Here is a 27,993-nt window from a genome sequence, read left to right as displayed (position 1 = left end):
CTGCCCCTGCCCCTGCACAGTATTTACGCTCCTGCTGTGTGTGTCAGATCAGGACAGTCTCTTTAATAAGCTCATACAGTATATGCAGACTGGCACGTGTCTTATCATCGTTACCGGGAAAGCCTCGCGCACATGAAGAGTCATTTTCCAAACTCGGAGATTATCCGGAGCCGAGGAGCCTCCCTGTTGGGACGATTGTTCTGAAACTGGGCGACGGTAGAAAGTGTATTTTTACGCACGCGGCTCCTCTGGAAATCGGACTTGTGGATTCCTGTGGTTATAATGGATTATTTGAGAAACCCCAGTGGGGTGTGAGCTGCTGGCAGACCGACAAACAGTCAGTCAGGCAGGCAGTCAGTCAGACAGACAGACAGGAGGAGGAGGAGGAGGAGGATGGGGACGCAGAGCAGCCTGAGTGAGACTCCACAGGCGGAGATGAACACATCTAACATCCAAGTCAGCGCGCCTCCGCCTCCTGGTAAGGCGGGTTGAGGGGTGACATGATGTGGAAGAAGTCTCCCCTGATTTCACGGAGCAGAGTGTGAGCACCGTGGCTTCCTCCTATTGAGCAGCAGCCGTCGGTCCGCGCACAGCTCCGGAGGGATGTGGTGCAGCCACAGAACAGGGCTCTTTGACGTCCTCTCTGTGCCGCTGGTCGTGGCGCTGATGTGCGGTGCCCAGAGGTGAGTGTCCGGGGCATCACACCGGACCGAAGGCAGCCTCTCCTCCCGCAGGAACACTCACCGTCCCCGTTGTGCTCTTCTCTTGCAGCGTCAACGAACCGGGGAACATGTCTTTTGTCAAAGAGACTGTGGACAAACTGCTGAAAGGATATGATATTCGTCTCCGGCCAGACTTTGGAGGTATGTCCCTGACACCCCTCATCATCTGTGCGTGGTGTCCATCAACTCTACTGCTTCATTAGAGTCCATCAGTAACTTTACTCTGCTTGTTTTCCCCAAGGTGCACCGGTGGCTGTGGGCATGAGTATAGACGTGGCCAGTATAGACAGGGTGTCAGAGGTCAACATGGTAAGTTTGATGAAAATCTCTTTTCACATTTTGGAGTAAAGTGTAGTTATTTTGTCGACTTTACTGGACTGATTTTACTCTCAGTGGACACAATTCACTTCATTTATGGTGTGTATGGTGATTTAGTTCACTGGAATCGACTGCACCATTTTCTTAATCACACCCTTCATGAATGGTTTATAAAATGTAACCAATTGTTTCATAAATCATTAGTTAATAATTTGCTTCATCAGTCATTATTTGCCATTTCTCAGCCAGTTTGTCAAAAAGCTTCGGCTGATCTTAACTGTGTCTTGAATAAAACATATTTATAAATGTATTTGTAAATCAAGGGTTTCTTATGTCAGCATATGGTGGTCAGTCATTAGCAGGCTTCAATGATCCATCCAGAAGCTAAGTGATCTAACAACCCATTAGAGCAAGCACTCGCCAACCCTAAAGTTGTTCTTATGAAAATCGTAAATGCAAAGCTTTGGTAAATGATTTTTAAGTAATAATGAAGCCATGGAAATTCATAAGCCTCTGCAAATGGTACCCTCTTAGAAATATAACAGTAGCCACAATGAAATTTCACAAACTGGCAAATCAAAACTTAATCTTGTGAATAGCTAATAACTGATCTATAAGCCATTAGTAAATAATGTATTAGCCATTATTAAAGCAATGATTTATAAAACCATCTTAGGGTGACTAAGCAAATGTTAGCTAATCTATATCTAATAGTATAAAACAAATAAATATACACAACCAAAAAACATAGACAATTTATATATCACATTTTATATAGTTTTTGCATTGCCTAGAGTGGTTTGGTCTTTAGATTCAGAGAGTTGTGTGGTTTTACATCCTGGTTCATTGGCTGTGCGGCTATCAGAGATAGCCACCCTAATAGTCCTGTTTAAAGATAAGGTCACGGAAGTCCTGTAGACATATCTTCTCCTTTCAAACATAGAAAACATGTCAGACCTTCAGAGGTGGACACACTTCTGTTATTTCACTGGGGGCTTCTTTGGTAGACACACGGCCCTGTCAGGACCAGTGGTCCTCATGGGAACCAAAGCTTGGTCCTTATCAGGCAAGAGGTCATTTCTGAGGTACTAGTTAGGGGTTAGTTGGGACTTGAGGAAAAGTCAAGTTGAGGATTTGGCTCAAATTGGTTATGGCTAAGGTTAGGTTTAGAGTGTCCTCAATGATTAGAGGTCAGTGCTATGTCCTATTAAGGATAACTGTGCATGTGTGTGTTTCCGTGTGTTTCCGTGTGTGTGCGTGCGGAGTGAGGTTGGCACACCATGGGTTCTACAGTTTAATGCCTGTATGCCATCTATCATGAGTCTGAACTGCTGACAGAGCTTGATGCCTGATCACATGGTACCAAGAGGAAATAGCCACTGACATGCTGTCCTGACAAGTGTGTGTGATGAAATGTACCCGCAGTGCATTTTAATGCATCTCTACGCAGCAGCAGAGACAGTGAGAACCACAGAGACGTTTCAACAGAGAAGTTAGTAAAATAAATGCAGTCTAGCATGGAGAGAGATGGGATGAGATTTTCATCAAAATTCATGGTCCTTCTAGAAGTCATAACTCAAAAATATTTTTTTATAGATTCAATGTGACTTACACTTCCATCTCCATCACATCTTCCATCGTGAATAAATGTCTAACCCGAAACCACGTTGTAATCCTGGAAAAAAATGCTTCTCAAAAGTCAAGAACTAGCCTGAAAATCATCAGGTTATAAATTGTCTTCAGTATTAAAGTGAAGCAGTGACAGCTGCATGGACATCAATGGGTTCATTTCAAACAGGAACAGCTAGCAGCTTATTCAGCATACTTTTAATGCATTTGTCTAAATTTCATCTCGGGGTGGAGCAACAGTTTTAGACTTTAAAGATCCCTGAAATACAATAACTGGCGTTACATTCGGATGAATAGAGTCCTCAGTTTGCTCCAAAATTTGACCATTTAACATGACTACTATAATGTCATTTTAAAATACACATGAAAATCCATAATCACTTAACTAAATTTCAGCACTTAACGGGCCAAACTTAATTTCCCTATTAGAAACCACACCTGCTTTTAACTGGAGAGTTTCTGTCTGTGCCATCATACTGTATGAAAGCACTTGGCTGCCTCAGTGGTGATCATATCAGACCGTGTTAATGGTTTTGTTAATGGTACAGCTCTTCATCAGGCCGGAGGAACTGGACATCTCTGGAAAATGCAGACTTCCGGTCAGCATGTGCTAAAAAGGATTTACTCGTGATATGAATGATTGGACACCAGGAGCTGATTACATTCTGTTCATGAGGGATTCTAAAAAGAGTCACTAGCTTTCCAGTGACAAACACACAGGAACCTTCAGGATCTCTGCTCAGGCTCCTACAGCATGTTGATCGTAGGAAACAAACTGACCTCACATCAGTTCTTCCATGTTTTTATTAAAGCCTGGAGGCATGATTCACATATAACAGGGTACTCTGAGCAGCAAAGTACCTTGAACAGAAGCAGTTTATCCTGAACAACATTATTTTGTCCTGTTGTGTCTTCCTACTGGGAGCGTTTGTGGCGTTTCCTCACAGTTTGTTCACGAGAGCTCAAGGTTGCAGATGGATGTGTGTGTTTAAAAGGTGTCATCTCAACATAGTGATTGAAAATAATGAATATTAAATTGCTGGGAACTCTTTCTTACTTTATAAGATACATTGTTTTGTGACAAGATGTTATTTGAGGCATTTACTCTGACGTCACTGCCGGGTTTCCATATATTGATTATGTTTGGGCAGGCTGCCGAAGTAAATTTACAACCACTCAAGCAAATTCATTGTGTTTCAGTTGTTGAGAACCTGAAAATGACCTGGAATCATTCTTTATCAGAAACGGTAAAACATAAAAATAACATAACAACAGCAACCTGCACCCATCACTCTGTCAATCCACATATCGATAGGCTGTTCCCTCACAGGCAATATGATCCGTTGCTTGCTTTTTGGTGGTTTGCCAATCACTTAAATGGAGGAAAAGAACATAAAGGGATCATTAGCTGCCTGTTATTCATTGGCAATGATGCTTCAGTAAACTGATCATATTCTGTGTCGACTCCTTCATGGAGTCAGAGAGCTTAGTATCTGACTTGAGTAAAAGTTATGTTAGATGTGTGTTGTTGCCCTTGATGAATTTTCAATTGTGGTATGTACTATTTATGAAGCAGAGTAAGAGTCATATATACACCACATACTGTATGTCATTAGTCATTTACAATAGTAAATCTCATTACAAGTAATATATTTAAGTTGAGAGAAATTCAAAATATTTGAAAATGCAAGTAATTTATTTAAGTTCAGAGAAAACTAAAGAAGAAAATAAATCAATTATTTTAATAAAAAATGTTTTAAATTCATATCATACTTATAAAACATTACCACTACTTAAATAGTCATAAGTAATCATTTACGTCCAACATTTTGAGTGTTGTCAACTTACTTGGTTTTACAGTGTATTTCAAACCCTCAGATTTTTTATAAAATATATTTTGTAACAACAGAATTGTAGGTAAATCTAATTCTACATATACATAAACTGTCATAAATACTCAATGCAGTTATTCACATTTCATATTTAAAGCTACTTCAAAAGAGACACATAAAGGACAGATTTTGTGAACAAAAATCTAAGTTATTACTTAGATTGTATTGATCGTGTTTGATCGTGTTTTTTTATTCTTTTTACTACTTAACAGTTGCATGGAAATATTCAAAATTGTGTATTTGGTGTATTTGAAATATCTGTACTTGACAGATTCCACAGTGAGATAATTGCAAGAAGGAGTCAGTCCATCTTATCATTCACCAGGAGGAGTGTTGACGCCACATTCCCTCTGATTTACTGTAGCTGCAGCAGCCTCAGCAACAATACTGCCGTTGCTCCTTCCTGCACTTTAAAACATTACCTCTCATCTATTCATGCCCCTTTGTTGGTCCTGTTATTGCCTTCTTTGTCATGGCTCTAAATGGTCCCAGCTTTGTGTTTCAGGCCCTTTGAGGTTGTCTCTGAACAATATACTACAGTTAATGGTTAAAGTTTGGCCCCACAATGTCAGACTGTATCTTACAAGATTAGTTTTCACAAGGTGGTTGGGTCCTGAAACAATCTACCGACAATCAGTTGGGTGACGATGTGTTTTGTAACAATCACTGATGAAGAGGGTTTGGATGCTGAAATGACTCAGAACCTGTGAACAAGTGCTTCAGCTAATTGAAGCAACTGAATGTGTGGCATCTTTTTATCAGATCGTCTCTCAGACCTTTTATTTGTGAGTAGTCGGTGGTGGAGATTTGTCGTTTCCAGAATAGCTGCCATGTCTGTCCAGTTAAAAGATGTGAAGCCAACACCAGCGACAGCTCAGTGAGAGACGTGTCCAGTCAGATCATGGACGGCTTCGTTTTGATGTCCAAGTGAAAATGAGATCTGTCAGTCATCTATTGAGCAGCTTGGCAGGAGAGACATGAGTCCTGAGTAAATCCTTATGGAGCCTGACCAGACGACACTGAGAGGAGACACACTTTGTCCAAACAACACAAAAAAGCCAGAATGAGCTGAACCAAATGCAAAAGAATCATTCTAATTGTTAAAGAAAAATATGTTTATTTTTTGGCATTGTTTTTATTTTTTGTTTATGTGAAGGAGGAAAAAACACTTACTACACTAACTGATCATGAATGATCTGCCTCCTCTCTGTAGCTCCACTTTGACTTGCTGACTGGATGCTTTTAAAGTGTGTGTTGGTGAGAAAGTGTCTGCACATGCCGGCCTGTTATTTGCAGTAACCTTTAATCTGTTAACAGGATCACAGACCACATTTAGTAAATCAGTGTCAGTTGTTAATGCCGAGTTGAGAGTGGTGCTGTAAGAGATCTGCAGTGCACTGTGTGTCTGGGTCGTCTCTTTGCCTCAACACGTTCTCCTGTTAGTGTCTCTGCGTGTCTTCACTTGTAGTCCAGAGGAAAATAAGAAAGTCACACCTCGTCAGATTTTCATCTGCACTTTTTCCTTTATTTAATTTTTTTCCCTTTTCACACCCTGAGCTGTGATCATTGAGTGACGATCAGTGTTTAGTGGGTCATTTCACTGGACCTGTTATTTTGAAATGAGACATCTGAGGACATTGTGTCTCCGTTGATACTCGCATCGCAGTGTCAGTGAAATCTAATTTCACTGCAATGGATCAGTGAAGTTAGAATTTACTTCAACGTATAATTGAATAAGGCAGAGATGTAGTACATGTGTGTTTAGCGTGTTTGCTTGGTTAGAAGTTTTCTCCCATGTATCAACTGGCTCAGGAGATAGAGAGGGTGGTCCACTAACTAGAAGGTCGGTGGTCCGATCCCCTGCACCTCCGATCTGTATACTGAAGTGTCCTTTGGCAAGATACTGAACCTCAATCTGCCCCTGACGACTGTACTGACAGTATGTGAATGGTGCGAATAGAAGCACTGTATGAATGTGTGTGTGAATGGGTGAATGTGACCTGCACTGTAAAGCACTGTGAGTGGTCAATAAGACTGGAAAAAAGCACAATATAAATACAGCACTATATAAATACAGCACTATATAAATACAGCACTATATAAATACAGCACTATATAAACACAGCACTATAAAAATTCTGTCAATTTACCATTATCTCCCATGTTTCTGCCTATTTTAAACCCATCAGTAACTGATCTGTTAGCTTTGAAAACTCCTCTTGGACATGTCAATATTTTCAATAAATTAACATGCTATATATATAGATATAACCTGTTAATTATTTGGCTGGAAGGTATAGTTTGTTACTTTGTTATGGACAAGGCTGAGCTAACCGGCTGCTGTTTGGACACAAATGAGAGTGGTATCAATCTTCTCATCTAATTCTTGTAAAAAATGTTTTACTAATTTAACAAAATGTCAAATATCAATGAGAAGGAACCAAGGAAAAATATTGATTATAGCTAAACTGACCTTTGAGAATGATTCTGAGTTACATATTTAAATTCAAGTTAAACTCAATCAAGCTGCATCAAATTTCTCACACTCATAGATAGCAATTGCTGAAATGTGCCTGACTTCTTTCATGAATCCAAGAAAGATCAGATCCATGAATAACTCCCTGGGAAATCAGTGAATATGGATAACTTATGGATTATTTGATACGTTTTTTTGACAAGCTGACTGAGACACATAAGCCTTCAGACGTGCACTGAACTCTTGATAAGCTCTTGACATTCTCAAGAGGGGCTGTATATGTGAACGTAAATATTCGTGAGATGAACGTGAGAGGTCCCGCACTTTCTCCAGAGTTTCTCCTGCCAGCCCCCTAGTAAATACTGACGCCTGAATTAAAAACTAAAATAAAAAGATTACACAGACAAAGATGTCAAGAGAGCATTTGGTAGAAAGGGCTGATGTCAATGTGCTGTAAACAAAAACATGAGATCTCCACAGCGGAATTTTTACGTTACGTCCTGCCTCTGTCTGCTGCACCACCTCTCTTCTGAATGCGGTGGAAATTTGTGTGTTGTGAACGCGTCTGAACAAAGAATCTCCTGATATGTTGGTCATGTGTGAAAGGCAAAGTCTGGACAATTTCCGGACCCAATTCTGCAGACATTTGTACAGTTGAAAAATCTACTTGTCACTACCCTCTGCTGTACTGGATTTACTATCTACTCTTTAATCTCCGCAATAAGTTAAGATCCGCCGGTTTATCCACCAGCTGGTTTGTTTGGTCAAGCTCTAATGTTGATATACTGTGGATCTATGGTTTATATGTACTTTACCTCCTGAGTTTTAACAAGCTGATTGGCTTTTGTGTTTAAGCCACAGGTTAGTTCACCTATACAGTGGTCAACGTTTTACTAAAAAGACAAGAGCTCTGCATTTAACTTGTATTGATTTTTTTTATTATACTATATATTATTTCTATTTATTTATCTATCTATGGATAGAACAGTTCAACTCAACCCTATTTGCAAGATTTTTAACAACCATCACACACTTTAATAACATCTGTCTTTCAATCATGTTAAAAATGTTAGAGATTCTTTGGGAGCCAAATCAATGTAAAGGACATTGATGACTGTTCAGTTACACTCCTCATACTGTACAGATCAGGGAACCATTAGGTTTCTCTCCCTTTAGATGAGGAGTGCTGGTGGCATGTGTTCAAAGAGACAGTCACACAAGGTGTTAGCCCGTTATAGCCCGTGTGGGCAAGCTGCAGAGCCTGTTGTCTTGGAGATGAGAATATTAATATATTTCTGACTTAACTTGCTCCACTCCTTTTATTTTTAGCTCCAACATTAAGATTGTTTTGTGTCTTTTTCCATTCTGTTGTTATTTTTAATAATCCTTGTTAAGTGGGTGTTTATGTTACACAAGTTTACTCTAAGAACAAACTGCAATATTTGTGTATTTATGAGGAATCACTGGCTGTGACCCCACAGAGTCTCTGTCCAGGCATATAAAGCACCTTAAGCTGTTAAGCAGATCATCCCGCCATTGTTGTTACGTATCTATTCAGCAAAGACAGTATGAGTCAGATGGAAGAAAAATCCATCATGTGCTTTAACACCCATCCTTTTTGGCACTTTAACATTATCCACCTTCTGCATGGAGGAAGTGTTACCCTTAAAAACCTCATACTATGGATGTTCTCTCAGATTTATATTGAAGGGCTGAGGCTTCAGCTCCTCACACGGTAAGAAGAACTCAGCTAGAAATACTGGAGTCGCCTAAACACAACATGCTCAGTTTCACACCGTGCCGGAACAGTCATGAGTGTTACCATTAGTGGGATGGGACCCTACAGGAATATAAATCCTCTGTGCAGCAGAATCCTTCATCACTCTTAACAAGATGGTACAAATTTTGCTTTTATCGGAAGGAACAACCAGATTCCAGTTGAAAACGACTTTTGATTTATACTGTACGATCAAATGCGTTTTAGGTTGCAGAGCGTTGAGAGAAAATGCTGTGAGAGCTGACATGATTCCTAACTGGCATGTTTTAGGGAGCTTTTACAACTACCTTATTTATTCAGGACCTTCAGACCTTTTTAGGTGTGAATGGTGCTAAATGGACTAAAATTTGGTCTGGGGGGGTCTCAGTCTGGATCAAACAAACCATTTAAGGTTGTTTACAGTGCGACATTTTTGGGGGATAGTTCGGACTTTTGGACCAAGTGCAGGAAGTTGCGGCAGGATTAATATTAAGATTCCTTTATTGGTCCCACAGACATGCACACACACTTCATGCAATGGGGGAAATTTGTCCTCTGCTTTTGACCCATCCGTGTGAACACAGGACACAGGACACAACACACACAGTGAACACACAGAGGAGTGGGCAGCCATGGACGGCAGAAGAAGTTCAAGCAGCTCACAAGATTGCTTGCAGTCTTTGCCTTTGAGAATAAAATGTTTGAATGACGGGAACATTCATTTTGGTGGTACTTATATCATGATGATCATGATCAAGTGAACCAGTTTATTCATTTTCTCCATTCAAATGGAAAAAACTACTTTTGTCTATGGACTTTATTCAAAAGCTTCACATACTATTTAAATACTTCAATAGCGTGAATAGTTTGACATATTTAGAGGTGAAAAAACAAAGCTTACAACACACTGACAAGTCTTTTCCACTCAGCTGGAATCACTGAATGTAAAACCAAACTTTAAAGCTGCACTTATCATTATTTTCATATTGACATGACCCATTGAGGCTTTAGGCTTCACTGTATCTAACCAAGCATCATAAACTGCTTAATGCATAGCTATTGTTCAAATTTTTTAGCTATACAAATAATCTTCCTTGTTGCTCTTGTATTTTTGTCAATTTTTCAGTCATATATGAATGGATTTCAAATTCTGTCATTGTGCACTTTCCCCCCTGAAAAATACATTTTGAATTTAGACAGGACACATTCTATTTAACCCATGATCTTAGATTGAACACATTTCATAATTAAGTTTTCTCTTGGTCTCTCTATACAACAAAAATAGCTCACCTGCAACTTTTCTCTCATAACACAGTTCTTACCAGTAGCCTGTTTTTAAGGCGGTTGAAGGAAGGAAGTCATGTAATGACTGGTTTGTTAAATGCTGCGTGGGAGGATGCTGTGACAAAAATGGATGAAACACGTTGTTTGTAAAACACCTACAGTACACTTTGGAATCCTATGGCAACAGTCAGCTGTCTCATGGAGTGATGGAACCCCTCCCTCTTGTGTGGAGTAAGTGCTATTCCTGTATTCCCAGCAGATATTGTGGTGTTGACTTGACATAGACGATGTTTGACTGGCACAAAGTAACCATGTATGAGAATGAGACTGTGAACTCTCCGAGCTGAAGATGACATGACAGTGTCGTCCTCCCACTGGGCCTCATTTACTCACTGGTGCTGAGAACAAACCTCTTTCTGTCTCTTGTGGTCTTCATATCTGACAACAAACAACAGCACCCTTCAGTGTGGCCAAACACAAAAACCAAGAACATCTGCAGGTATCTTCACATTCTTCTTTTGTGGCCAATTGCTCCACTGTATGCTGAAAGCTTTTGTTATCAGATATAGCCATTAGTAACATTATTTGCATATTATGGGATTTTACAGTCAGTCACTCTCTGGTCTGTGGTCTGCACTGGAGGTTCAATTGCAACATAGCTGCTCCATAATTCAAAGTTTTTTAGTGGAAACACATTTTAGCATTTTATAAGACTCTGCAGTTGCATTAGCCAATTAGCATGAACTTTTCCTGGCCTGGCCAATCACGATCAAGCAGCGGTACAGAAAAGCCGTTATAACCTGACAATCACTATTAGTCTGCTGATATGCATTTGCCAACACTTTGTCACCACTTCCTCCTCCGAAACCTCCTCCTGTTTTATTCTTTGTGTTGAGTTGGTTTTGATGATAATTTTTTTTTATTGAATAGGTATTAGATCTCTCAGTAGAATTTGTCTTGAGTGACCCAAATGCACACATCAGACAAGGATGGGCAGAGCAGAAAAGTATATTTAATTAAATCAGCAGGTTAACAGTCTCTATTTGCAATTAGAAAGGCACAAAAAACTCTGAACTGACAAAGTCAAAGGGAAACACAGAGACCATATATACAAAGGAGGCAGGGATAGTTGAACACATTAGGACAATCACAAGGGCAGTAAACAGGACAAAGACAAAAAAGCTGTGTCTCAATTCAAAGGGCTGTATCCTTCGAAGGCTGCATTTGAAGAATGGTTGCGTCACAGCGATGCAACTAGACTGTCCCATTTTGAAGGTTCCTTCAAATGTGTCCTTTCCCTCCCGAGACATGAAGCCTCCAACGGGTGGATCCTTCCCAGTGCAACCCATCCCAGGATTAATTGCGCCTCAGTGATGTCCAATGCTTGAGTATCGGATTTCAAATCAACCGAACTGTTAACGGTACATACTGTATATTAAAAAACCAAGGTGTATTAAAACCTTCTCGTTGTGTCCAAAGAGCTGGTGACACCGATCATGGAAATCCTGGAAAGATCAGACCATCTCATCTCAGCCCACAAAGCCAAAGGAGGCAGCCCCAGAATTGAGACACAGCTCTAATAACCAAGAAATAGACAAAAAATGAAAGTGGCTTCAAAATAAAACAGAAAATAAAGTCAAGAAAAGTTTCCCCCAAAACAGTCTTTCAAGAACAACAATCTAATCGAAGTCCACAAAGAAATAACCAAAGACCACGACTGAACAAAAGTCTTACAAAAGTACTTAGTCCACAAGAGTTATTGTTCAGGGGCAGAATCTTGCCGAGTGCCTCCGACAGGCTTTTCCTGCCAAGTTGTATATATATTATATATATCTTGTTGATTTAGCTTTTATTATTTGATGATATTGATTTAAACTGGTTCAACTTGCCCAAATATTCAAACAAGCTTATTAATTCAAATATAAATCATATTGTGACCATTGCATTCAGAATTTATTCTAAATGCAAATGTCATTTTATAATCAGGAAAAGAAAGTGTGACTGGTAATTTTGTCGGAATATGTATGTATTAAGGAGATCAAAAGATATTTATATAGGCAGTGGCGGATCAAGGATTTTTCTAAATCAGGGGCGACAATTTACAAAGAGGAGCCAATTATATGTTCAACATTCATGAACCATTCCTGATTCAGTAAGGTTCACATTTAAGTCATTCCATACTGTTAGCTCTATAGTTTTTTAGAAAAGCCAAAACATCATTGAATACATTTAATATCATTCCTTGTTCAATCACATTGTGTTCCTCAAATAATTAGACTACTGTCATCACATTTCAGCTGAAGCCAGTGCCCCCCTGGCCCAACCCCTGGATCCGCCCCTGTGTATATATCAGAGGAGCCAGTGCCTTTTATTTAGTTACAGATATACAGATATCCAGTGTGATTGTCAGAGGAAAGCTCCCTGTGCCAACATAAAGCTCCCTGTGTACCAACATAAAGCTCCCTGTGTACCAACATAAAGCTCCCTGTAGAGAATAAACTGAGGCATGGGTTCAAGCCCTGTGGGACCCTGCAGGTAACACAGGGTACTGCAGGGGAGCAGGAGGGTGCATTGTGGGTGTGTCCATTGAGACAGTGTTGTTTTTGAGATGCTAATGTTTATGGCAGTGAAGGACAACAGCGGAGGAGAGATGTGAAGATGTAAAAGAGACAGAAATAGTTGCGGTCCAGACATTGAGTGAGAGGGCTGCTCCTCTAGATGAGCTCCATCTCTGTAGAGTAAGAGCTGTTGTGTAAAGCTGATTCACCCCACCCACACCTCTGCTGTGTGTGGGTGGGCGCGTAATGAGGGCATCTTCTGTTCACAGGAGGTCACAGAGAGTTGGGAGGGTGAAGGCATTTCTACAGAGAATAAAAAAGTAAAACAGCCAGGTCTGAAGCCATGCAGGGATATTCTGGAAAGACACTCAGGATATTATTCACTACTCACTCTGATGTATTGGAAATATGTCTGTGGCCCACGTCTGTGGTCAGATGCACCGTTTTCTTCTTCGTTTCATTTCTCTTAACTGGCAGCTTCAGTATAAAGGACATTACTTGAGGTAACTTTTAACACATTGTTTTATATTATAATATTTCATATTATATTGCTAGTCGTATCACATTGGCAATACAGTCCAAATACGATACAAGCCTATATAGTCAGCCATGCATGTTGCACCTGTCCCTTTGCACTTTTTTTTTTATCAGTATCAGGTCAGCAGTTTCTGACATGAAGAACCACACAGACCAGCTTGTACTAATTATTAGTTCAGTGTTGAAAAAAAGAACATATGGATTTTTATGTCCAAAAGAAATCCAGGTATTTTTCGAACCACTTCATTATGAATATACCGTCGCACCAGAGAATTGAAATGTAGGCATTTTCAGTGCAGCCAAGTTTTTTGTTTATTTCTTGAGACCTGCTTATTTATTTAAGAGAACATTAGTCAGCAGAACAAGGCCGGGCCAAGTGAGCTAGTAAAGAGCCCCATTAATGGCCTGGAAAAGCTTTTGTGTTTGATGGATACTGTTGTAAATTATTAAAATAGCTTCATATCATAGCACATACAGTATGGCTGATAATATTTCATGGTATCTATCTATCTATCTATCTGTCTGTCTGTCTGTCTGTCTGTCTGTCTGTCATCTATCCATACATCCCAGCACACCGAACAGCAGAGAAGGATTTTGTCATTGACGCAGGTCTTGAAATACGTCTGCTGTCGACAGACTGATGAGAATCGTTGTCTGAAAATTCTATAAATATTATCTTTGTTATAAAAATCCATCCTAAGCTGTGGGCTGAAAAAAACATTCAGTTCAGACAGTGTGGGCTACACTGGCCTCGAGAAATAACTATCACTGACTCATGTTTAACTGCAAGTATAACTACCTGACATTCTGTTTTGCTTCCAACAGGACTACACACTGACCATGTACTTCCAGCAGTACTGGAGAGATAAGAGACTGGCCTATGCAGGGATCCCTCTCAACCTGACACTGGACAACAGAGTAGCAGATCAGCTCTGGGTCCCTGACACCTATTTCCTCAATGATAAGAAGTCCTTTGTGCATGGTGTCACCGTAAAGAACCGTATGATTCGGCTCCACCCAGATGGCACTGTTCTTTACGGCCTCAGGTGAGCACTGCTGTTGTTAACTTCTCAAACAGTGGCCCAAAGGGAAACATTTAGATTTATTTATTTATTTATTCAACATTATTCAATGGGTTTTGTTTGTTTAATTAAATTTTACTTATTGTCATTGGCTTTAAATGACAATTTGTTATGATAAAAAATAATTATTTGAACTGATCCTTCTTTGTTGTCCTTGCTTTATATATAAGGTAGCCAGTTTCTTAAATTCTACTGAGTATATACAATTATTCGGTTAAGTAAGACTACCTCTGTTGGTTTTGTTCTGGTTCAGAATCACGACGACAGCAGCCTGCATGATGGATCTGAGGAGATACCCGCTGGACGAACAGAACTGCACCCTGGAAATTGAGAGTTGTAAGTTTTAGCGCCACGTCTTGTGCTTCGTAAAGAAATACAGCCTTACAGCTCTACTTTTTCATCACTTAAAAATATGAACCGCACTGTAATTGTCGTAAAACGTTCTCACACTCCTCATCTCGTGGAGAGAGAAACTGCACCGACTGCTGAATTGCTTTCGATTTATTTAGACGTCGTATCTCAGGGAGATTGCCTGCTTCACCCTCTCCAGTCAAAGCTACTTGGTCTATCCAGACAGGTTTTAACCAGACAGTGGAGCAGCACAGTAGAGCATGGTCATAATTTGTCCAACTTCATACATCTTGATGATATGTCTCTCTGTGCTGCCATTAACTCTGCATGGATGCAAGGATTCCATGCGTTTTGGTATGTGTGTCTGCCGGCACGGACACACAGCCCCGTGAAGATTTACATCTGAAGCAATCAGCACTTACAGCCACATGAGTCCATGTGATTCTAAGGTTTTGTTGTAAATCAACTGCAGCTGCAGTAGACAGGTCACTTAATCAAATAAGAACACATGATTAATACTACAAAACGAGACGACTGTAATTTCAGAGCTATTTCACTCATAAGAATCACGTCTCACCTCGTCATCTATGTCTCTCTTTGCAGATGGTTACACGACAGATGATATAGAGTTCTACTGGAAAGGGGGAGACGCTGCAGTGACGGGGGTGACGCGCATCGAGCTGCCTCAGTTCTCCATCGTCGACTACAAACTGGTGTCGAGGAATGTGGTCTTTTCCACAGGTAAGTGAACAGTCATCCTGGAAGAGGGCGGAAATCCAAATAATGCTATTCAGTTCACACATAACTGTTTATATTTCTCATCAAATCCATGAGATAGCATCCTGCGGAGCACTTTTGCCTCTTTTGCTTAAATATTTCGAACTGAAATCCCACTGCATCAATGTTCGTGTTCAATTCCATGCCCTTAAAGCAGCAGGAAATGTTACATTTCTATAGTATTTCTCCATCACATGAAATATACATGGCTAAATCAGAAACATCAAGCACAAAACCTCTCAGTTATAATTTATTGAGAGTTCAATGCTTCAAAACTCAGCAGTTCTGCTTCAGGGGTGTGTTTATGTCGTTTGAAGAGATCTGACCAACAGTGACCAAACAATCCATCAAATGATACACGATTTTAATTTGGAACTTGCTGGATACTATTTTGTGCAAAGTCGTCACACTTAACTTTTTGTCATGTGAAAAACAGGTCGAACTTCTGCAGGAAACTATAGTGGCTGAGATGACTCACACATGTGAAACACAACGGAAAACACAAATGCAAAAGCCACAACACAACAGAAGTGTGTGACAATCGATGTTGAACAGGAAATGAGCTACGTGCTGTAGTCAAGTGTGAAAACCTGGACAAGTCAGTTGCCACTTAAAATGTAATATAATGTAATGTAATGGAAAATGAGATGCTTGTCTATTTGAGGTGTTACGGTACAGGTGCTTTCCTCAAATAGACAAGTATCTCAATTGGCAACTGACATGTCCAGCTTTTCACAAATGATGACTCACTTGACCCATAAATCCATTATTTGACTAAAATAAGTAACTTTGCTCATTTCATTGATAACATCCAATGTAACTCACTTCAATTGTGGTAGTGTTTCTGTTGTGTGACTTTTGCATTTGTGTTGTGGCTTTTGTAGCAGAAAACTAGTTTTCTTCTGGTATTCCCATCACTCCTAGTCAGAAGCTGAGAGAGAAAAAGTCTCTAAAGTTTTACCTGAGGTGCCCAAATGTCAGCAGATCTCCTGTGTTTTGTTTTCCTGCAAGAGTGTACACATTCTTAATTAAAGGATTTTTCCTCATATCATGGCCTCTCACACTAGAACACAAGAACTGGGAATAATTATTGAGAGGCATGTCTGTGGAGGGATAGGAGGCAATTATCCCTTTGTTTCTTCAAGCTCCTGATAAAGGAAAGGTGGCTGTACTTACAGCGGTGTAATGTATTCATGAAGCAGAAAGCGCAAATGATTCTCCTGTAATACAAAACCTCAGAGGCACCAAAACGGTGATTATTCCCACTGCTGAATTAGTGACAAGGAGAATGGATATTTTTACTGAACATTCTGTGGGGGATGATACTGAGAGAGCTGATTGCAAGTATGTGATATTTAACATTTTCTATTTACAATGGCATGATTGGGTACACGTTTACAAAACACAGATGACAACACCCACACCACTCATACTGTAATTGTTAAATTCCGAAGCTACAGCTGCAGCCGGTGAGCTTTAAATAAAGCTTAGATATTAGCTTTGCGTTATGACTGGGAGCTAGCATGGCTCTGTCAGAAGGTCAATTTCATGTCTGTGTATCAGCACCTAAAAGGTCACTAATCAGCATTTAACATCTCATCATTAAATCACATTATATTTATAATAAGAATTCAAAGTCATTTATTAGTCCCACAATACAGAAAATAGACTTTATATAAAGATGGACGACATGACAACTCCCCAAAAGTAAAGCCAAAGCATCTTGACCGCCTCCTGGTGGCCTGCTGCAGTATCGGTCATAGACCCTGTCTCCTCCATGTTGGCAGAGAGAACATGGGCCCAACTGAAAAGTCAGAATCAAGAAATCATTACAGGTAGTTCTAATCACACTGATGTTTGATAACGTGTTAATTATTCCAGTAACTTTATTTTAATTATTAATTTGATGCTTTAAAAAGTAAATTGTCATGATGGTCGCTACTGTGCAGACTGGCTCCACATTACATCATCGATAGTGGCCTGTGGAAGAAAGTGGAAACACGTGATCCATCTTTATATCCAATTTATGATAGAGACATTATAATAATAATAATATCGAACTATTCCTTTATGCATTGTACTAATATTGATAGCTGCGTAACCTGTGTGTGTGTGTGCTCATATATTGCTCTGTAGTGTATATTGTGGTCCTTGCGCACAGATAATCTCAAGGCTAAATTTTATCAGATGATTTGCAATTCAGGCCACACTTTCTATGGAGATGAAACCAGTTCATGAGACCATTGTCACAGGAATCAAAACAAAATTCTTGAATTAAAGGTTTAAGCTGTGTCCCCTTCACCTTGGACTTGTTTTCCTGCAGGTGCCTACCCTCGTCTGTCTCTGAGCTTCAAGCTGAAGCGAAACATCGGATACTTCATCCTACAGACGTACATGCCCTCCATCCTCATCACCATCCTGTCTTGGGTGTCTTTCTGGATAAATTATGATGCCTCGGCTGCCAGAGTTGCATTAGGTATGATGTGTCCAGTAGATTGACCTCAGTTCTGTGGTTTCACCTTCAGATAGACTGTTGTATTTTATGGTTTGGGCACATGGGTTCGTGAACAGTGACAATCTCTGTCCCACAGCTACAAACCGGACAGACGACAGATACTAGGATATCCACCCAGTCAAAATGATTTTCTTAAAAACCTTAAAACTTAAAACTAACAGAACAATTATTCCTTTCAAATTAACATATTTATCTTAAGAAAAAAGGAGACATTAATATAGCATGACACTATAGTGTTCTTGATTGTTAAAAATTGATTTGCAGTCTTACTGCTGCGGTGTGCACAGGCTGAAAAATATTGAAGAAACTGTTTTGCACCAAGAAAATATGAATTTTCTGGAACACAGACTTTTCAATGATCCATCTTAAAAGTGTATGTTTGATATGGGGCTTTAGTTATTTATTGCTAAGGAATCCTTAATGGATTTTTTAAAAAGGGGTTGAATAACTATGGTCGACCTGTGGAAAAAAAAAAGGCTTGACTGAAGAGAACTATTGACTATCTGTTGTACATCTGGTACTATTCAGTTTAAACGTCTTTAAAGAAGTGTCAAGGCAGCGGGTAGCAGGCCTTTAGGTGCTGAACGTTTTCTGTCTATGCTGCATAGGTGGTGGAAATATGCCAAATGAACTATACAGAGGTCTGATGTGGGAGGGAGAGGCTACACAGTCATTCTGCCTGAGATGGAGTTACAGACTGTTTGTCTTTTCTTTAGAATTTTATCTGTGAAAAAAGGTGCAAAGTCACTGCAGTGTGGCAATACATTTAACAACATGTGTTAACAACTCTGCTTTACTATATCATTAAATGTCTTTCTTCACATTGTTGAAACTTAGAACCTGACTCAAATAGATTATTGGGGTTAATGCTGATACCAAAATGAGGTAGTTAAAGTACCTTTCTGATACCATTGCACTAATAATATGTATATCATATATCATATTGATATTTTACAGTTTAATCATACAATGTATGTATACTTTATTTTGAATAAATATAAAGAAAAAGAAAAAACACAAATCTAACCAAATATCTAGACCTCAAATTTAGAAATATAAGTAAAATGTAAACAAAACTGCACATCTTCTCTACAGTTTATTCTGTAAAAAAAGTTTTCATATCGCAAACATAAATGCAGATGCCAACATTTCATGGGCCAACCAATAAAGTGGTTGGGTTCTATTAATAAATAATACTAAGCTTTTATTCTTTCTTAATGGCTCTAACTCCCCATTTCTCTTCAGTTTGTGATTTGATAATCTCTTCTCACAAACCACCGATTTGATGGTGCTTTGCTGCAGTTGTGAACCATCGCTGTCCCACAGGTCATAAAGGACAGATTAAAAATAGGAGATAGACATAAAAGAAAAATATGACATTTAAGTGGGAGGTAATGAGATGCTCTGAATGGATGGCTACACAGCAGAAAATGTGACTGTTGTTTCACGGACCATGCTTATGATTGATGGCCTTTCCTCGTCCTCTGAGGCATTGCAGTGTGGAGAAAGCGTCTGCTGTGAGCTCATGTCAAGCTCATGAAGTTTACCATACTGTGACCTGACAGGATGATAGGTTAGACCTCGTTGGAGAACTCAGATCATAACCAGGGGATGGGACCTTTTCCAATAGTTAGTGGAATCACAGAGGTATTGAGAAAAATAGCTTTTTAGGCCTCAGATTAGTGCACTGGTGGTAGTTAAAGCGGCACCAGTAAATATGTTATATTAACAATAGATCACATTATGATGTGTCATGTGAAAGGTGTAGCTAAAAATGACAAATTCAAGTCAGAACAATTCCAACCCATCCCTGGGTCATGGGCATGGCAGGGAAAGATTGTGATATGACATAACATACTAGTGGTGAATTATTCCCACGTTAGTCATATGTTGAGATAAATAAGACACAAAAATAAAACAAAATGAAAAATTATACATACTAAAAGTACCATCATGTGTGTTGCTTGGAGTCTGTTTGAGTCAGATGCTCAGTGGTGTAATAGGAGAGTGAGTACTCGCACTTTCCACAGGCCTCTGGGACTGAAACAGATCTGAGGTTCAGTTCCCTGGAAAACACCCTACTTCCTCTGTACTGCATTGATCTCTGCTGAAATATTTGCCTTAATGGAAATCCTCATTCATCATCTGTGCACTCAAGCGAGAAAGAGCAGCTTCCTGCAGCTTTCCTTAAACATCAGCAGTGATAAGAAGGATGAGGTCGATTATACAGAAGCACCTCTTCAGGGTCAGACCTGTTCAGGGGACACACTCCTCTGGTTGATCTGCTGTAACACCTCCTCCTTTAGAAAACCACTGTCTGAGACAATGCAAGATCAATGCAATTTAGAAACCATTTACACTTAGTGTATTATCCAAATCCAAATTCAATTCTCTTTATATGATTTACTCCAGGTTTCATTCCTCTCCACCATTATGGTGGCATGAATATCTCCATAACTAGGCTGCATTTGTAGGTATATCTATCAGGCTTATGTTAGATAAGTGGGAAATTATGTTTAATGTGGGACATTAAGAGTTCATACGGTATATTTACTTAGAATCTCACTGGTCTATGGATTTATATCAGGTAATTGACCGTTTGCTGAATGCTTTCTCATCTCTAGCAGGCAAACATTTAGTTTGGTAGATTTATTGTTGCTGGCTAATAAAGCTAACAACAGCATGAAAACACTGTCTTTAAGTGGCATTGTAATGTTTACCAGTTTCATTTAGAGGTAAGAACCTAGTTAACAGGTTAAATATGCTTACCATGCACCTGATTAAAAAACTGTGCTAAAGCTGTTTTCTTTCCATGCAAAATCTTAGCAGATTTTTTAATATGGTTATATTTTAAATTTAATTAGTATTTTTTTACTTTCGGAAAACAATTATGGCTAAAATATGATTTTGAGAATTGTATTTTAATTGTATATGATTTCTTGAATAATCTCATGACCATCCTTCTGCGTCCTGCGACCCCCCAGGGGGTCCCCACCCCTACTTTAGGAACCACTGATATAGATGGTATCGAAATATGGACATCTTTGTTCTTGTATTACAGTGTGGCACTAGTGAGGCTCTTTTGCTGTTAAACTTTTCTTCATAGTCAGATAATTTGTTTCAGAAGAGAAAAGGCTTTTAAGATGTGCACTAACCAACGTGTTTTACTGCTTTTTGAAGTTCCCTAATTGTAGAGCAGGACAGAGCTGCTAACATTAGCTTACATTCTTGTAGCATTCAGGTGGTTCTAAACAGTAGGGAGGTACTGCAGCATATATGATGAATGAATGAGCTTTTTTTTTTTAAGATAACCTACAACACCACAATCTAATTGATGTCCTCCTTGACCTTTGACATGCTGATGTCTGGGGTGTACGTTACAGAAAATGCCTATTAATTTATACTTTACTTTTCGTTTCATGTATTGGTTTGGATTGCTGACAAAACACCTCCCTATAAACTCTTTAAATGCCCACGGCAGCCTAATGCACATCACTTTAACATAAAGTTGTGATAAATCATCGTTTAGAGGAATTTATCCTGAATGCATTTAGGGACTTTCTAAAGTAAAAAAAAAAGATAAACCAAAGAGATAGCATATGATCTGCAGTTGTCACACAGGAGTTAATGGTAAATACAGTCTGTCCCTGTCTGTTTAAACTGATAACCAGCACATAAATCAGTTTGCTCTCTCGGACAGAGATGATCCAAAAAGCACAGAAGAGTCTGTCCTGTGGTCTGCAGCCTTTGGTTTAACTAAACATGTGGAGAAGACAATGGGCTGATCCATGATGATGATGTTCTCCCCCCTCAAGGACTGTTTGTTCCCTGAGTCGCCCCGGATGGTGGATTACAGAATGAATAATCTGTTTTTGTTGCTTGCTGTTGATTTGGATTTTTATCTAAATGTTATACACCTTTAATAGAATGTTTCAAATTAATTTTATAGTTTCTTTATTTAGGATAGGGTTCTTTATGAAAAAAAGATGACTTTTACACGTTGATATAACTTTATGTCATTTCTAAATAACAAACATTTCCTTAGTCATTTTTTCATGATGCTTTTTTGGTCAAATTGAGCTTGGCCTGCATGAGGCAAGGTGATTCAGGCTTTTTAAAGGCCTAACACAAGTGTCCCAGATACAAAGTGACCTGTCCCAGATTATCAAATTTAGGCAGAATTTTCTTTTTTGACATAAACAACACTAAAAGCTATGATATCTCCATTCTTTCTTCTGGTGTGGTTAGAAATCATCTTATGGATTACAGGAAGGTATAATATGTTGAACTAATATGTAAAACAGATATTGGAAAAAGACGCGGAAGTCAAAATTGCTAAAAATGTCCCAGATTACCAAAATTCACCCTATATGATTATCAGTTCTTTACCCGCCCATGTACTAGTATTCACTGATGCGATGTCAGAGGTCAAGTCCACAGTACTGCTGTGAAAATGTTTGAGGGTTTGTTGAGAAGAATCTCCTCTGAGCTCTAAGAGGCTTTAGATTCTTGTTCTTGCCTTTGTTATGCAGAAATCGATGCCATGTACCTACAGCACTCTTGACACCCACACATACAGTACAGTGCAACAGTTTTGGTCTAATTATGTAAGCCTGACAGAAATAGACACACTGTCCAGGCTGGCGACATCCAGGAGACTAAAAACAAAACACATTTATTAGTGATCATGCAGAATACCAAGAGAGTTACGACACTGCTGTTCATTTAGCTGCTGTCTGTTCTGTCTTTGTATTCTACATGAGCTGTAAACCATGTAGTGGAGCGGTTTCATCAAAACAAAGAAGAAGGTTCATAACCAGGTTGGAGGGAATTGTATCTGCAGCAGATGAAAGTGACTCATATTTCTCATGTTTAGACCTTGACTGATAAAGTGTTCTCTCTTAATGAGCTAATACAATTCTAATTTATTCCACTCCTCTAATTTTATTTAAAAATGAGGTTACAGAGACTTGTTTGCTTTGCATGCTGCTCTTCTCACACAGAGTTCTATCAGCAGCAATTTGACCCGTGTGCCTTTAGACTGACTGCTTAGTAAATCATTTGATTTCACATCCCAGCAGCTGGTGTCCACTCTGCTCTGACTGGCACATCACTGATATCATCAGACAGAGGTTGATTCAAACAGGGTTGTCCAACCACAATACAATCTACTTTGTTGTGTTAACTTTCATAAATGATTATGATTACAGCATTAAGTAGGCACAGTGTTAGTATTTTACTCAGAGATCAGTTGTATATTATATATCCTGTGGATATATCAGTATTATATCTCCCCATTACAACTTAGTTTTGACTATTCTTTTTTTTGATTTTGTCTCTTGAACATCTCCCGACTATATGTATTGTAACTGTAGCAGAATAGTATAACTGGAATAAATACCATTTTAATTGACATTTACATAAATTCACCCAAAACGTTTACATCTGCATTATGGCTAAGACATAAATCTTTATGCATATAAAAATGCCTCATATAGCAAAGTTCCCTGGAGCTCAGGCTCTTACAGGATAGAACAAAAGAATCTGTACCTAAATATTTAAGATTACTTGTGTCGTCATGTTTCTCTTAACGTCTCTTTTTCTTTCAGGGATCACCACTGTCCTGACCATGACAACCATCAACACCCATTTAAGAGAGACTCTGCCCAAGATCCCATATGTCAAAGCCATCGACATGTACCTGATGGGCTGCTTCGTGTTCGTCTTCCTGGCTCTGCTGGAATATGCCTTCGTCAACTACATCTTCTTTGGGAGAGGTCCTCAGATGCAGAAGAAGCTGGCAGAGAAGGCCCAGAAGGCCACCAATGACCGCAACAAGTTAGACAGGCCCAAGGTGAGGAAACCAGTCACACTTTATTTCACACGAGTTGCACAAGCAATGTCAACCTGTTCTTAAGTAAATATAATGAAACCAGGGTTTATTCTAGATCTGGGTGTTGTGGCTCAAATCGGTATGATGATGAGGATGATGAGATCAATAGCAATATTTGTGGTATGTAGATATTCAGTATATTGTGCAAATTAAATAAAATGAAGCTTGGTTTTCCATGAATGAGTATTGTCAGAGGTGTAAGGAATTTACTGACAACCAAATAATTTAGTGCGGATTATCTTTTTATACTGTAACATGGCCTCTTAAACAACAAGAGTATAAAGTAAGTATTTCTTAGTAATGCCTCGGCTCATTATACTATTCAATACTATACTATTGAAATGTTATGTTGGGGTCCTAACTAATCAATAAGTCCTAATTAATTGCCACTTTTGTAAATAGTCCATAGCTACAAATATGTATCAATTTCACATTATCTAATTTACGTGTACACGATGTCATTCAAAACTTTGGTCAAATTTAAAATTACAATTGACACACCAGCGATATATAACTTGAAATGTACCTATTAGTTACAATATTTTAAATGAAATTCACTCTTTGCATTTGCAGTTTCAAATTACCTGACAATGTGGGGCCTAAATTTGGATAAGAGTATGTTGGGATTTTAGTGTCCCATCACAGACAGCAGCTTCTAGTTACAGAAGTCCTGTAAATAATTACATTATATCTTAACTGTGATGTCAACAGCAATGATTAATTTTCAAACATAGAAATGAAAATAAAATTTGCATTGGAGTCTTTTCCTATATCGTTTAGGTGGATATAATTTAAATTTGATGAAATAATTTCCAAGTCACTGTCGCATCAGAGCCTGACTGGTCCTCACAGCGTCCTCTCTCAGGCCAGGACAAAGCTCAGACAAAGGCGTGTGTTTGTGTTTTTCCTGGATAGTCTTCCATTCTGGAAGGAGGCAATTGCAAGTCTTCGTCTGTTAAACTGTCCAATCAGGTACAAGGGCGTCATCCCTCACAACGGGTGAGTGTCTGTCACTTCCTGTTGTGTCATATCTGTGAAACCTCAAGTCAAACTTCGCTGCTGCAGGGCAAAGTTTGACCTCCTCGTGTGACGGAGGAACGTGCTTTATCCCCAGCAGCCATGTCCGTCACCATCACCATCACATATTCCTGTACGTTGCCTTTTCCTCTGTGGTGATTTACCTTGGTATTATCCTCATGTTTCAGTTGCTTTCTAATTATTCAAACCAACATGTTATTCTTAGATACATGTAGATGCCTGCATTGTTGTGTAATACTGCAGGAGTCATCAACCTCTCTACTTAGTAATTGTTGCCAGGGCTGCTCAATACTGAAAATCATCATCACTGCAATATTAACTTGAAAAGTTATTTAATATATCCTATACAGTAAATGATTAAAATAAAAAAATCACTTTATAATGAAGAATTGTCTTCTTTACTCTACTGATTATGGAGCATTTGGGGTAATTACATCTACACTGAACTCAAATTAAAAAAAACTGAACATGAACTAGAAACACACACCTAGAAAGACACTCAGAGAGTCCATACCTCTATCAAGGCAGACCCCCTCTATCAAATGTATGAAAATGCCACATCTCACAATGTTAGAGAGAAGAAAATCCTAGATCAGCCCCCAAATCCAGATTTGCACCAAAATGTAGTATTCCTCCTTTGAATATGCCCCACCGCTCCGGTTGAGTTGTTTTTGCATAATCCTGCATACAAACATACAAATGCAGACTAAAACATCCTCATTATCATAATTATGATAACATAACTTTTATGGAGAAAAAAATTAAAATAATCTATTTTCCCGAAATTACAAAATATGAGTCCTGGATTTACCTTTGATACTATAATAACTCTTATCATGTATTAAATATTTATCAAAAGATCAATCCACCACTATCAATGAAATGCTAGATTAATGTATTTCATTAATATATCAAATTTGAACTACTACTGTCTTTCCATTAATACCTGTGGTCTTCGTAGGTGTATTAAAGATCAGCCATGTCAATATTTTCCGATGTCAATTTTTTAAATATTCCTTTTATGTTTCACATTGTTTTGACCAAGAATTGGAGCGTGTCTACGAGAGGTTCAGTAGATCCCTAAGTGAAGTGAATCATGTGTTTTGAAAATGTTTAAATAAGTGAGAAGAAGGACGGTCAGACTTCTGTTGGGTTGTCGAAATGATCTTTAAATAAATGTCATATATCAATTTTCCCCTCAGCATGTCATGAATGTGGAAGTGCAGGTTTTTCTGTGAGAAATAAGACAGAAAGTGATTTTACCTGGTTTATAAAGCTGTTCAGGAATCATGTGAAGTATTTGTCTGAATTTATACCAAGATTATTTGTTTTGTTTCCAGTCATGTGCAGCTCTTCAAGGGATCAGTGGAAAGTTTTAATCTGGCTTGACCTTTAGATGGCACAGATACATATAAATGATGTGTACTGAGAGTGTGAGGAGGCATGTTGGTCGTCATTAGTTTGCACCGAAGTGGGACCAGAGTAGGAAAATAAATATTCACTGTCACTCACTTCCTCTCACGGCTTGTGACCACATTTATTTATGTGTACACCTTGTGCCTCTACTTTTGCCACATGGGTCTGAATGATTTATTTGTTTTCGTGTGGGAAGAAATAGCTGTCATGACATTAGTATTAGAGCCGTCCAGTCCTTGAGCTGATTTGTGAGAAGTGATTTAACTTTGGGACAGGAACCCTGCTTTTGAAGGCCGCTCTCTCTGTTTCCAGGTTGTAATCTATCAGCCTGCAATGAGACGCCGGCCCCGGGGCCTGACGTATGCTGCACATGTGTCATCAGTCACTGAAGCCTCAGCTCACAGACCATTTTTAACACTGCTCCTGTCTGTTGTGCCCAGGTCGACTCCCAGGGGAACATTTTGCTGACAACCTTGGAGATCCACAACGAGATGGGAGGGAATGAGGTCACAACCACCGTGAGCGAGACTCACAACTCTTCCTCCATGATGTTTGACAACACGGGGGTCCAGTACAGGAAGCCGAGTGGGCCACGGGAGCCGGGCCGCCTCAGTGTAGACAGAAACGCACATATAAAGAAGACCCGTCTGCGGAGACGATCCTCGCAGCTCAAAATCAAAATCCCAGACCTCACCGATGTGAACGCCATCGACAGATGGTCTCGGATAATATTCCCCTTCACCTTCTCCCTCTTCAACCTAATCTACTGGCTTTATTATGTCAATTAATGCACTGATGTTTTTTAAACCCAGCTCGGTCTCATTCTTGTTTTGGAATGAGAGAAAACATTATGGTGTGACCCTAATGAACTTTTTTTTACACAGCAGGGCAGACTTTGATCAGAGAACTGTCACTCAGGCAGTGTGCACATACACCGTCACCACGAGGATTTATCTACAGAATGTGTATGTATGTGAATGACTCTGCTCTGTTCTGACTCATGTGGAGACCTGGGACATTGTACAGTATCTCATGGGTTGAAGCACAGACTCTTATTTATATTGTTTTAGGTCAGTTATGAAAACTGTACCCATAATTTCAGTTTATAATGTGGTCACTTTGTTACGACATATTGCGACTGACAAGACAACTGACAATGATTCATTGTATTATTACATTACATGATTCCCTTGTTATAATGCTATACACACACAGGCCAAACTCTGAGTTTATGATCTGGACACGATTTGCACCGAAACCAGACTTGAAGGAATGGTTGTAAATTTTGGTAATATGCTTTTGTTTGCTCAGAATAAGTGTAGCAAGATAAATATCACTCTTATGATTTTACAATCGATATCAAGTTATCCACAGCAGGGGGCAACAGAAAAGCACTATTCCCCCCCCCCAACTATTCCTTTAAATTGCCTTGCAGTTGATACCACCAACTGTTGCTGTTTTGAAAGGTCCACACAGGAACTGCGTTATAACCTAAAAACCCAGGGGGCCTTGTGGAAATCCATACCAGCATTTTATAAAAGCCATTATTCTGTCATTCACTGCCTCTATTTAAAATACATTTTTAACATACTGTTGGAAATGGGCTCAGTCTTGCTGGAGTTTGATGAACAGATTGACACCACTCTCATGTTTGTCTGTTGAGTATAAAGATAGATAGAAGCATAGCTTAGCTTAGCTTAAAGACTGGAAACATTGGCAAACAGCGAGCCTGTAATCCAAACAGATTGT

At 39.1% G+C, this 27,993-nt stretch overlaps 1 protein-coding gene across 2 annotated transcripts; it reads left to right on the top strand.

The window, feature by feature from the left end:
* The first annotated feature begins 74 nt into the window (after positions 1-74).
* Positions 75-27,993, top strand: gabrb3 (gamma-aminobutyric acid type A receptor subunit beta3). 2 transcript variants are annotated; one of them, XM_034583022.1, is made up of 10 exons: positions 75-683; positions 772-863; positions 964-1,031; positions 13,998-14,218; positions 14,508-14,590; positions 15,209-15,346; positions 17,706-17,858; positions 23,507-23,751; positions 24,706-24,789; positions 26,685-27,993. In XM_034583022.1, exons 1-10 carry the CDS (start codon positions 604-606, stop codon positions 27,030-27,032), a joined length of 1,512 nt encoding a protein of 503 aa, XP_034438913.1. In that variant the 5' UTR covers positions 75-603; the 3' UTR covers positions 27,033-27,993. The 2 variants fall into 2 exon arrangements, with proteins under 2 accessions (XP_034438913.1, XP_034438914.1); XM_034583023.1 differs by lacking the exon at positions 24,706-24,789 and having other exon boundaries at positions 76-683; positions 26,685-27,032.

The sequence above is a fragment of the Hippoglossus hippoglossus genome, chromosome 4 (genome assembly GCF_009819705.1).
Source record: "Hippoglossus hippoglossus isolate fHipHip1 chromosome 4, fHipHip1.pri, whole genome shotgun sequence".
NCBI classification, from domain to species: domain Eukaryota; kingdom Metazoa; phylum Chordata; class Actinopteri; order Pleuronectiformes; family Pleuronectidae; genus Hippoglossus; species Hippoglossus hippoglossus.
This window is presented reverse-complemented; position numbering and strand designations above follow the sequence as displayed.